Here is a 12,377-nt window from a genome sequence, read left to right as displayed (position 1 = left end):
TTTGGCATGGAAAATAACGACGACCAAGCCAAAGCCCAGAAATGTATATATGCAACCGCAAAAGCAAAAGCAACAACAAAAAACAGAAACCGGCTTTAAGTTTTGAGTGGCAAAACACAAGCGAAAAGTGCTCAAAGCGCTGCTGACAGCTGTTTGAAGCTTTTCGATATCGAAGTGCGCCCGCAAGAGCTTTAACTTTGCCAAAAAGCTTGGTAAGCTTACGATATACGAATTGAGTGAGAAGTTTTAGGTGCAAAGTTTTGGCATTTTTCGCTCAATGCCAATTTACCGGCAACGGCAAACGGAAGGTGAACTCAACATTTGTTTTTGCCTTGTCGCAGTCGCTGCTACTTTGTTTGCTTGTGTGTGTGTGTGGCTTTGTTTGTATGCGTGAGTCGGAAACGGAAATGATGACAAGGCACAAAGCACAGCTAACTTTCTGCGACTTCCGCTGCTAAAAGTGTTGACAAAGCGTACAAGATGACATCTGCCCCACTTGAGGCACACTTCACTGTACACTGGGAACTGCATACATTGATATTAGTTGAGAGTTTAATTATTATAATTTCTTTCATATACAAATTTTAATTTTAAGGCACATCAAATATTTAGAAATCATATTTATCGAGCCATCACTGTAGCTTGTGTTCAGTTTTGTTTGATTGGGTTTTAGGGCTTGTTTGGATTAATAAAAACTTTCTGTGATTGGTGTGCACAGCACAAGTTTCAAGTAAAATCCAGCTAACCCTCAGCAACAATGCCCCTCTTGTCCCCTACCCAAACTCATAGTCTTGGCGCCAATAAATCACTCGACTTGTTTGTTTGTTTGTTGGCTTAATTGTTTTGCCATCCTGATTTGCCATTGATCGGAAAATTCATATCCACCCTTTCAGCTGTGTGCGATAAATTGTACGCCTCGCCGCATTAATCGGGGGCCAAAAACACACAAACACACACAAGTTGAGTAAGTTGAGTAATGCAAATTGCAAATCAGTCAAGCGTCTAGCTTAAGCCAAACAAAAACAGTTGGCCACAAATAGTGGCAAGCCAGACAGGCTTTGGTTGTGGCCACATTAATTTCGATAACTGAAGCAGCATTACATATGTGAAGCTTATTATTATATTTTATGTAGAAAAAAACTGCATTTTTCGAATGGTTTCAATTTGAAATATTATTAGTAAATTAGTTAAATATCAAAACAACGCTAAACTTTGTTTGGCAATTGGCAAACTTTGTTGCACAACTAAAGTATATTTCACCTGCTTGCCACTCACAAAATCAATTCGCATTCTGAATTTGTTGCAACTCAAAGTTCATTAATATTTAAACCAACAAGGGCTAATGAGAATAATAGAACAGAACAGAACAGAACAGAACAGAAGAGATATTGAGGTTGTTCAACCAGCAGATACGCTCTGTGTGTTCGTATAAACTCAGAAACTTTTTGTTCAAGCGAAACTCAAACGTTAAAAGTCATTCATTTAAGAGTAATTCAAAGCAGTTCTTGTTTAGCTGCTCGTCGCCAAAAACTGGATAAAGATGCCGGGATAATGAACGCTTAAACATGCTGTGAATTAAAGGACAAAACATCAAGGATCAAGGATGCCAATGAACTTTGACGCCTGACTAAAGACCAAAGAAACAAAGCTGGACAATGGAAAGTTTATTTTGGGGGCAAACAAGCATTTAATGACAGCCCACATTGGAGCTGTCATGCTGAAACAATGCTTTAGACAGCGTCAAACACAGGTGGATGAAACTTGGAACAGCAATCAGCTGATAGAAAATTATAGGAATGCTAATGAAAACAAATGAGAGACAGCATTTGACTCGATTATTAACGCCCATCAAGCATATATATAAATAATACTATATGTTTCAAATCTGTCGCCTTCAAAGCGTTACAAACTTCACAACAATATTATAATAATCCCTGTAAATTAATAATTATACAATCTGCTTCTTAAAGTAATTTCTTCAATGAGCCAATAACATTTCAATCTAACCTCGTACAACATTCAGTGGATGACTGAACATGTTTTTACTATATTTATATTTAGTTAAAATATATACTTAAATATATATATTATTATTATTGGATACTTACCAATCTTGCGACGAGCACGCCATAAAACGGGTGGTGCAGCTTGATTGGGTGAGGAGGCCATTTCTATATCTATATAGATTCCCTTAATAACCGGATATCTGTAATTGATGTTAAAAGAAAACAAAACATTAGACATATTTTAGGCTCACACAAAAACAACATAAAAAATTTCCAAATTTGCTGATTAATTGCGTTTGCGAATTATATTTGACATTGGCCCCAATAAACCAAAAAAGTTGGGCGCCAACACTGTGAACCAGTATTATTTTTGTGTGTATATCCGCAAAGTATATCCGCCAACAGAAAATTTGAATTCCCCATCGAAATACCCCAAAAAATAAAGCTGCAAAAGCCAAATTATGAATGACAGCGCTGATTAATGGAGCCCAGACAAAAAACATCATTAGGCCAAACTTGAAGAGTTGGCTACACAATGTTTAGGCCAAATGTGAAGAGTTTGTTACACAAAATTTATGCAGGGATTGAATGGTTTCAAGTATTTTGTATGAAATATTATGTAAAGTTGGCTGGCTTTTCAATGACAAAATCATCTCATCATAAACTGAAAATCATACAATGGCTACGACAGATCACTAAAGATAGTCGTAATTCAGGTACTTAAAACTATTGGTTTTTATTATAGTAAATCATTGATGACTTAATATTATATTAATATAATTTTTAGGTTTAAGCAATTTAGCCAAAGACTTTAAACCGGAAAACTATTGTTCATATTTGGTAATTCAAAAATTAATTCTAAAGAAAATACGCACTCACAAATTTTATGATTCATATGGTAGACCAATCAAGACGGTGCCAAAGTCAGCCTATCACACACCATGTATACTATATGCTCATGTGTATATCATTCCAAAGAAGTCAATTGTGGTTTGCGTCATAAAAACAATGCCATAAATTCGTAATAATATTTTACGGTTCTTTTTCAATTTGTTTTCTTTTTTTTTTGTTTTAATGAAATGCTTTATTGAATGAATACTACAAAGTCGTCAAGTGGAAGTGCGCAAAATATGTGGTTTAATTGAATGGTTAGGTTAGATATTCTATATAGCGCCGATTCTGCGTCTTTATATTAAGTTGAGCAATTAATTGAATGTGGTTGCAGCTGCTTCTGCTGTTGCTCTTATCAGCTGTGCTTGCGGCTCTTCTTCTTCACTTCTCGCTCTCATTCGCCTGCTGTTATCAGCGACGCCAACGACCTTGACAATATTTTTATTTTTTATCTCTGGCAACTGTTGCGCCGCATTTCAATCGATGTCCACTCGCAGTCAAATTGTGCCCCTCAAATCCGAGAAATGTCAATGAACTGCCCCCCACACACATCCCCCTCTGTTCCCCTGGCCCTTTGGGGGCACTGATTGCGTTTAGATTTCTGTTGTTGCCGACGGCGGCGACTCTAAGTAACAAAAAGAATAGAAGAAATTTTAAAAGAAACTGAGGAACAGTGGAGGAGGAAGGCGACGAATACGAAAACGAAAATGAAGGCGATGATAAACAATAGAAAATAAAAACAGCAACAACAGAAGCAAAAGCAACGCTGCCGAATTCAATTAAACATAATTAAAAGAAACTAATTAGAAGCAAATAAAAAAATTATATGATAAAATGAAGAAATAATTGTTATTTGCAGCCGGTGGAAGTTCGAATACACTGCAATAATATATGGCAAGTGTGAAATTCAATATTTGATTTAAACATATGGCATCGATTTACTGTAAAACTTATACAAATAAGAATTAGATTCATCAAGCTAAAGTAAGAGTTCAAATGTTTTTCATCCCCTTACAGTTGGAAAGTGTGTCTAAAAATCAAATCAAATTTGGCTTATTTGGAAAGTGAATTATTGCCAATACCAATAAACTTTACTAAGACCTGTTTTCACATAGTTATAATTTGAACTATATTTACTAATCTAAAACTAGATTAATATTAATATCTCTTCGTACAAGCTCCAAAATAAGATATAACTTTCCTTTAAGGGTATACAGAAAAATAGTTAAGATTGTAAATCGCCTCACGCTGTGCAATTTGTTATTAAGAAAAAAAAGACTGAAAAATAAAACAATTATAGTGAAAATACAACTTTACAGTTTATTTACATTTGTGTTTCTTTACAAATGTGCACGAAGGGTATAATGCAGTTGTGCACAAGTATGTAACAGATAGAAGGAAGAATAAATTATTTAGTATTATTGATCAGTATCCTGTTACTGATACTGACCGAGACGGTCTAGCCATATCCGTGTCTATTCATTTATATGAAACAAGTCTATCTGAAAAATATTCAAATTTGGACTGCAATTTGTCGCAGACCATTCGCAGATTAAGTTTAGTTCATTTTATCGATTACTTTATTCGCTGCCACAATATCCGTACAATTCGATTTCCGATAACAAATAAAGCCACATTTTTAAATACATATCTTTATAATCGGCTGGGTATATATCTGGACATAATATTATCATTCAAATTGATCAAGTATTTTTACATTTTATCATTCAAAGAATTGCGTGCAGGGTATCTGCCTATCGAGCTAACTGTCGAGAAGAGCATTCTTACTTGTTTCAATTTGATTATTTATTACACAGCATTTATTAATTGTGGCGCCCAATTGTCGAATGTATCGATCAAAACTTCTCGGTGATTATTATAGGCCAGTTTCAGGGATTGGAAAAATACATAGATATACATACATACATCTAAACGTATACGGTACATACCTACATAATAACTGCGCACATTGTTTACATACGTGTACATACAAATAGTTGATACAAAATAATAACAAACAAATTGCAACTGGCAGATGCCGGCAATTGTTAACCGCAAATTAATTAACTGAAAATATATATCTAACTGTATAATTAGTTGATAGCAACCGCTTGGAATCTAATTGTTTGCACTCAACTTAAAAGGGTTTCAAATATCTTAACTGAAATTCAATTTATGTGAGATTTTATAATTCTTTAACATATTCAACGCGGGTAAACAAATTATAAATTAAATACTTTATGGTATCAGTATTCATTTATAATTATTTATTTACAAGTATGTAAATTCAGTTTTGCTTTCATGTTTATATTTTTTATTATATCACATTTACATAATTATTGATTTAACTTTTCAATATTCAAGATTTATATTTTAATAGACCTGTCATAAAAATTATAGTTAAAGGAAAAGTCGCTTTCACCTTTTCCCATTTTCACACACTCTAATTGACTTTTTCACTCAATTTTAAAGTACTTCAAATAGCATTTCTCTTGATCGCAAGATCAAAAAAAAAAGATTGACAATAAATCAATATTGAAAGCAACGATAAAAACTGCAGCAACTTTTCACCAATTATAATTATCAAAATGCCGCAACTACAACAACACAAATAGTATTAACAAAGGAAATCGGCAATCACATTATCATGGCCTCAATTCCACGAAATCATGTTAAACTTATAATTTATAATAATTTTGAACAGGCGCGAGGCGTATCACGCTCTTGTTTGTTGATCAAATGTTGACCATTTTGCTCATGCTAAAATCGCCCAATATAACACAAAAAAAACCAAAAAAAAAACCAACCAACCGATAAAATGCGTAATCATGAAAATACTAACAATTATAGCAGGGACTACAACAACAACAACAATCAAAATATTAACAATGGCTAGCCACGTACTGCGCAGAGACCACGAGACCGTCAACAAAAAATTATGGTTTCAATTGTTGCAATTGTTGCGAACGCACAAAACCAACAAATAACAAATGGCAAACAGCAGCTGATGATGGGTAAACAACACCCAAATATTATCACAAAAAACAATATAGAACAGCTACCTATAGAGTACGCCGTATATTTAATACCCTTGCAAACAGCCAACGTATATTTACTATTATTGCATCTTTTATTATCTCTGCACGAATGGGAGAATCGTTATCGGGTTTAAAATACTACATCTTTTACAAACAACATCTAACTTTCGTAATAATTATTATTAAATTAGTCCTATGTTGATGACTTCTTATATTAAATGAGTTTGGTTAGGATAACATGGAAAACAAAAAAGATTTTCATACTAAAACACATCTTTCGACAGATTATTCCTATGACAGCTATATGATATAATAAGCCTATCCGGCCGATCCTGAAGTCGACTATACTAGTAGATCTGCTAGGGTATAAAAAACGAATATAGGTGAGACTTGAATAGAGGAGGGCGTTTTGAATAGTAAGTCTGTACCAAAGTCGACAAGCACCAAACGAGGGAAGGGAAGTGAAGAGAAGAGTAGAGACGAGCAGCGAGAAAATTCACAGCTTGGCCAAGGCAACAACAACAACAACAAGCACAATGACGATAGTTGGCCCGGTCAACAAATCAATCAATCCGAAATATGCACATCCCATGACCGGCATTTTAATATATTGTTTACTCTAAGAAAACATAAACAGAGAGATAAACTGAACTTGATGGCAATTTTGATTGCGGTGGGTCTTAAATTGTATAAGGATCGGTATAGCTGAGAAAAATCCAAAATTCGTCATTGCTTAATAACTGTATTTTCTGAGTGGAAATATTTGTGCTTTTCATACGACTGACGTTAAACTTATTTAATTTTCAAAGTAGCATTCCAAGTTGACAAATTAGAGCGATAATTACATTGTTTTCCAATCAATTTTAGGTTACCTTTCAAAACTTTACAAGAAACAAAACACTTTTGCAGATTTTGATGATTCAAGTATTGTTATAATTTTTATTTTATCTGTTAAAATATAGAGCATTCGTAAAGCGCATTGCACACGAAATAGCAAAATTTCCGCAATTATTTGAACAGTTGATTTTTTGTTTTTTTGGTAATTGTTTCGCACATAAAACTTAAAGTTGAGCGCACATACAAATATAAATATAAATAATATGGATATGGGTTAGTTGTTGTCTCCTTGAGGTGAGCACTTGCTGCATGCCAAATGGCAACCCTGATCGATATGAATACTCATAATTGGGAGTCCCTGGGACTACCAGTTGAATGTGAATTAAGTAGGACGTTGGAGGGTGGAGAGAGGGGCAGTTGCGGTTATGTGCGTCGTTCGAAATGCTGACATGCATCATGCCACGATAGATAAGATATATGATACATATAAACACCGTTATGTACTATACACAACTATATCTATAAGCTAACTGATAAATATTTGTTGCCTGCGCAGATTTGTTTTGTGCTGTTAGTGCTGATAAAATGCCTATGTGTGTGTGTCTGTGTGTCATGTGTGTCATGATATTAAAAAGATGTGCAGAGAGTGCTACACTTGGAATAATATATACATAGCTGCACAAGAAAAAAACTATCACTAAAATATCAGTCTGCTTTCGTGTATTTGAGTATATTTAAAAAATAGAATAAAAAACATTTGAAGCTAGCAAAAGGCACATTTAAAATAATGAAATAACGTTAAGCATCAAATAACGAATTCATTTTCGGAATAACAGCTGCATATCCTTTCGGTCTTAATAGACTCAGATATCGAATTTAGTTTTCCTTTCGAAATCCAGCTTCTAACCAACTACGCAAACTTGTTCCTAGTTTATTGATTTGGCATTAGCCTGTGTTCTTTTTAACGACAGCCCAAACATGATTGATGGATTTTAGTCCTGGACGGACTAGAAAGAGACACGAATGTTCCTCAAACCTACTTTTGGGTTGTTTTGTGCAAGTTTCCCTATTAGGAATACCCGCAACGAAATAATTTCACTATTTGCCATCACATTTTCCACCATTTCAATAAAAACTTGTTGTTGTTTTTACCCACTTCACAATAAAGAACTCAAGCCTATGGCAGTATTTTGAAGTCCCAGTGCTCTGCGAAAATCTTTTCCGTTCAGTATGAGCCTGGCATAGACGCTCAAGAAAAGACATAAGGCATAAGATTTACCGCTTTTTTTTTGCAATGATATCTATATGCAATGATGTTTATTTTTTCTCCCAATGCATAGATGACAAAGTCTTGCTTAAATATAAAAATTCCGGCTTAAGAATGCTAAAAGCCACGCGTTTCACGAATTAACACAAACATGCTGATTGAGTGGATCAATTTTTGAAAAATGTTCGTGAGTGGATTCCCAACTTTGTCAACTGTTGATTTTATTTCTTCTTATTTTTTTTATATTGTATTTTGTCTGACTGGCGCACCTGTTAATAATGATAATGATGATGATGATATGCATGATTCATGGCCATTACTTGACCGGCTGATCAACTGTCTGTATGTATGTGTGTGTGTGTTTGTTGGCCAACTTCACTTCATTAACAGTGGGGTGCAAAAGTTTACGCATTTCCATGTGACGTCAACAGTGGCCGCCCAATGACGTCTAAAGTTATTTCTCAAAATGATTTCTGCTAATTTCCGCAAATCAACTTCAACTTCGAGTCGAGTGCAGGAAGCTTCAAACTGGCTACAAGAAACAATTCGCACCTGTTCTTCGTTAGCTGATTCATTCGAGCTGTAAGCGGTGAAATGATTAATTCTTTTAAACTAGTTTAGATAATCATTTTGTGGAAATTTTTTGAACTTCACTGTGCCACTTTTAACTCACATTCATATCCAATACAATCCAGAAATACTCAGTTTTTGTTGGCACTAAATTAATACTAATGTGTTAGTGAATGTTGGCTAAACAATTTGGTGAATTAATTAGTTCGCTTCGCTTGCATTTTAAAAGATAATTAAATTTATAGTTACTAATTATTGTTAGATTTTAAGTTAGTGCAAAGGAAATCTCAAATTTGACTAGCTTTATTAAAAGACAAATCAACTCAAGTTCTTAGCAAAGATAGCTGATTAGAAGCAGCAATCTTGGAAACATTCCCAAGTCATTATTATTACATTTATATGTGATAAAATTCCATGTCATGCTTATGGTGGGACTCATATCTGATCTAGATAGATAGATAGATATATATGACCACGCATTTCGCCTTAACCCACTAATGAGCCAACTAACTTCCTACTGTTTAACCTAACACTATCCAATCAATTAATTAGTAATTTACATACTTCAAAATTAAAGAATATCACTTATCATCAGCTCCAATAAACGTGCCTTTCAAGCGATTTATGTTTACACTCTAAATGACCACTAATAAATGATAATCTCATATAAAAATCGAGTTTTTCGCATTCCAACTGCCTAAAATGATTATCACAGCTCAGTGCCGAAAAAAATGTCAAGAATATGAAAAGCCATTCACTTATCTCCGGTTGAAAGCTATCTAACTGAATGCCAACAGACACAAAAAGCAAAAAGACGACAAAACTGACAAGCAGACAGACAGACAGACAGACAGTTTGATTAAATTTATTTGCACTGGGCGCCCACAAAAACAACACTCCATAAAATACACCCAAAACGAGCTAATTAGATTTTTACCAACCTACAGCAGCAATCATAATAATCATAATCATTAAAAATTCTATGAGCCAACGAGAAGAATTACAAAGACAGTTATAGACTAGAAGGGAAGGCAAGAGAAGTCAAAAGTAAAGAGCAATCAGATTCCATAAGAAAGTAGATTGATGGACTAGCAGGCACCCTATTCTAAATGTATACATATATACAAATTGAAGTGTTCGACTAAGATATATTCTATACATATTTGTATCGGATATGCTATGTTTTAAGGCTGCCAAACTTTTAAAAACTTCGAAATCAGATAAACAGAAGATCAAATTCAGATACTAATAACCTTGTTATTTTAGCTCATCTTCTAAGTTCAAATGATGACAACAGGGTATTTAAAGTGCGGCTAACAATGAAGCACAATTAATTAGACAGTTAGCATGCGAGTCACGTTTTGGCTGCAACTGGGAATTGAACAAGTGTTGAAAGCAAATGTCAGCTAGAAACCTTTCGCGTGATTGATATCGAGCAGGAAGTGCTCGACTAGTTCCCCCAACTCGTGGCACTTAAGTACACACACATATATATATATATATATATATATACTGATATTTGCGTACACATGGGGAAGTCAACGCACGATCTATTTGCATTTTTGGGTGGCTTGTGCGTTAACTTATGACGGCGAGTGTGGCGTTGTTTGCACTGCATTTTAGCATTTAGCAACTCATTTCGTTGTCTTTTTAACTCGTAAAGCTTAAATGCTTTAACTTTTTTCACCCCACCCCTCTCCCTCACCCTCCCGTTTATTAACTAACTGTAAACCAAACAAAATGCGCCAAGGCAACAAAATGTCATTCAGTTCTCCACATACGACAAACAAAAAAAAAAACAATAATAATAATAAAAACTGGCTGTAAAAGTTGATTTTAGTGAGTACGTGTCTCAAAATTAATGGCTGAGGAGGCAAACAGCTGGAGTGTGTAACTGAAGAGAGGCAAAGGGTGGCGGAGAGGGGGAGGGGGGGGGGTCTAAATATAAGTGCTTCTGGGTTATCTCATGACCATATAACATATAGCCCACATTTAACTCTCTCGTCTCTCTCTATCTCTCTCTCTCTCTCTACACCTATTCAAAAGTACCGTTATACGCTTAACGAGCTTTACATGCTTGCTAAAAATCAAAAATAAAAGAATAGGCAGAAAAAAGACACGTTTGACAGTCTCAAGCAGCTATTCGAATATATACAATACAAAAAACAAAAATTGGAGCAAAGTCTCGTTGAGAAATGTAAACAAAACTTAAAGAATTTCACTTGTAAAGACTCGAAATAAAGCAAATGAAATCACATTTTGAAAAAGAACTACAAAAGCATATAAAATAAAATAGAAGGGAGTTTTTTTTCTTCAAATATATTCATCATGACAATATATATTATTCTCGATAAATATACATAACATGATATGTACATAATTACCGATAATATATATATAGTATACTTCCATAACTAAAATAACATTTGTATTTACTCACCGTAAAGTTTCGCAGTTTTTAGTTACAACTATTAGCTAATTAATTATTATTTAGTGCACTTGATGATCACACCAAGAAAACAAAGCACAAAATACTCGCTTATTTAGCATATATAGAATAATAATTAATATTATTTTGCATTTATTAAATTCACATTTGACTCACACTCACACACGCACAGCTTTCGTACTAAGGAACTCGGTTTTTTAAACGAGTATATAAATTTGATTTTTTTTTCGTCGCAACTTTCGTTTGAAAATTTCGCGTGTTGTCTGCTTCCTCTTCTCGTTTCTTTTTTTTTTTTTTGGAGGGGCAACAAAAAAAAGGTCGCTGTATAATAAATTATGTCGTGCTTGGGAGACTGAGACGACAACAACAAGCAGCAAACAAACAAACACAATAATTTCTTTGCTTCTTTCGCTTGCGCTCTTTTTGCAATGCCTTAGATAATTATTATTAATACCACGGATCTTCCAAATTGAGGTTTTTAGGGGAAATTTTTAGGAAACTTCTTAACTATTTCTTCTTGCTCTCTGCTTTCTGTTTTGTTTTGAACAACATTTCTACAACAAATAACAAATACAGAGAAACATTGTTTTTTTTTTTTTAGTATAAGCACACACACAATCACAGACACAATTAAACAGCGCAGTTTTTGGTGGATTCAGCTGCTTCTTTTTGCCTTTTGCTTTTTGCACTTTGCTCTTTTACTTGTGCTCTTTCTTATTTTGGGTTTACCTCTTGGGCTGCCCAATACAAAAGTTCATTTCACAATTTGTAATTTCTTTTCTGCTGCTTCTGTTGCTGTTTTGTTGTTGGTTATTTGCTGCCTGACTTTGCCGCAGTTAAAACAACACAAACTTCTACAGATACGAAAAAAAAACGCACACACAAACACGACACACGATCAGCCGCCGGATCAGTTCATCATTATCAGTATGATGATGATGATGATAATTATGATATTTGTTTCCAGCGAGCGCGAGGGCGACTTCGTTTGCTTTTGCGTTCTCAACTTTCGGCAAAGCGGACAGACAACTAAACGAACTGCACGCGACGAGCTCTCCGCGTAAACTGATCAGCAACCAAAAACGATCATCGCTTTTGCGCTCTTACTCCCTGCGAGAGGCCACATTGGAAGGGGGAGAGAGCGTTAGGCATGCGCTCCCATCTGGGTGCTGGTGCTGTGACGTGCACTGCTTCTTCCAGCTTTTGCTCAAATCTTCTAAGAAAAAAAGGTACTTTCCTGCAAATTGCCCCCTCTCTATTTCACTCGCTCTCTCTCCCTCTCTCGCTCCTCTCAGGCAGTCAACAATGCCCTTTTGTGG

The 12,377-nt window shown here is 34.8% G+C and overlaps 1 protein-coding gene across 1 annotated transcript in view; it reads right to left on the bottom strand.

The window, feature by feature from the left end:
* LOC6562344 (dual 3',5'-cyclic-AMP and -GMP phosphodiesterase 11) overlaps positions 1-11,120 on the bottom strand; it is a 48,962-nt gene extending 37,842 nt beyond the window's left edge. Inside the window, exons 1-2 of the mRNA XM_032735722.2 lie at positions 11,050-11,120; positions 2,109-2,206 (exon numbers count right to left, since the gene is read on the bottom strand). Of these exons, the coding sequence (XP_032591613.1) occupies positions 2,109-2,169 (61 nt within the window). The 5' untranslated portion in view covers positions 2,170-2,206; positions 11,050-11,120. The remainder of the gene's footprint in view (positions 1-2,108; positions 2,207-11,049) is intronic.
* Positions 11,121-12,377: the final 1,257 nt, after the last annotated feature.

This window comes from Drosophila grimshawi, unplaced genomic scaffold (genome assembly GCF_018153295.1).
Source record: "Drosophila grimshawi isolate 15287-2541.00 unplaced genomic scaffold, ASM1815329v1 contig_1377, whole genome shotgun sequence".
Lineage (NCBI taxonomy): Eukaryota > Metazoa > Arthropoda > Insecta > Diptera > Drosophilidae > Drosophila > Drosophila grimshawi.
The sequence above is the reverse complement of the archived record's forward strand: the minus strand, read 5'-3'. Positions and strand labels throughout refer to the sequence as shown.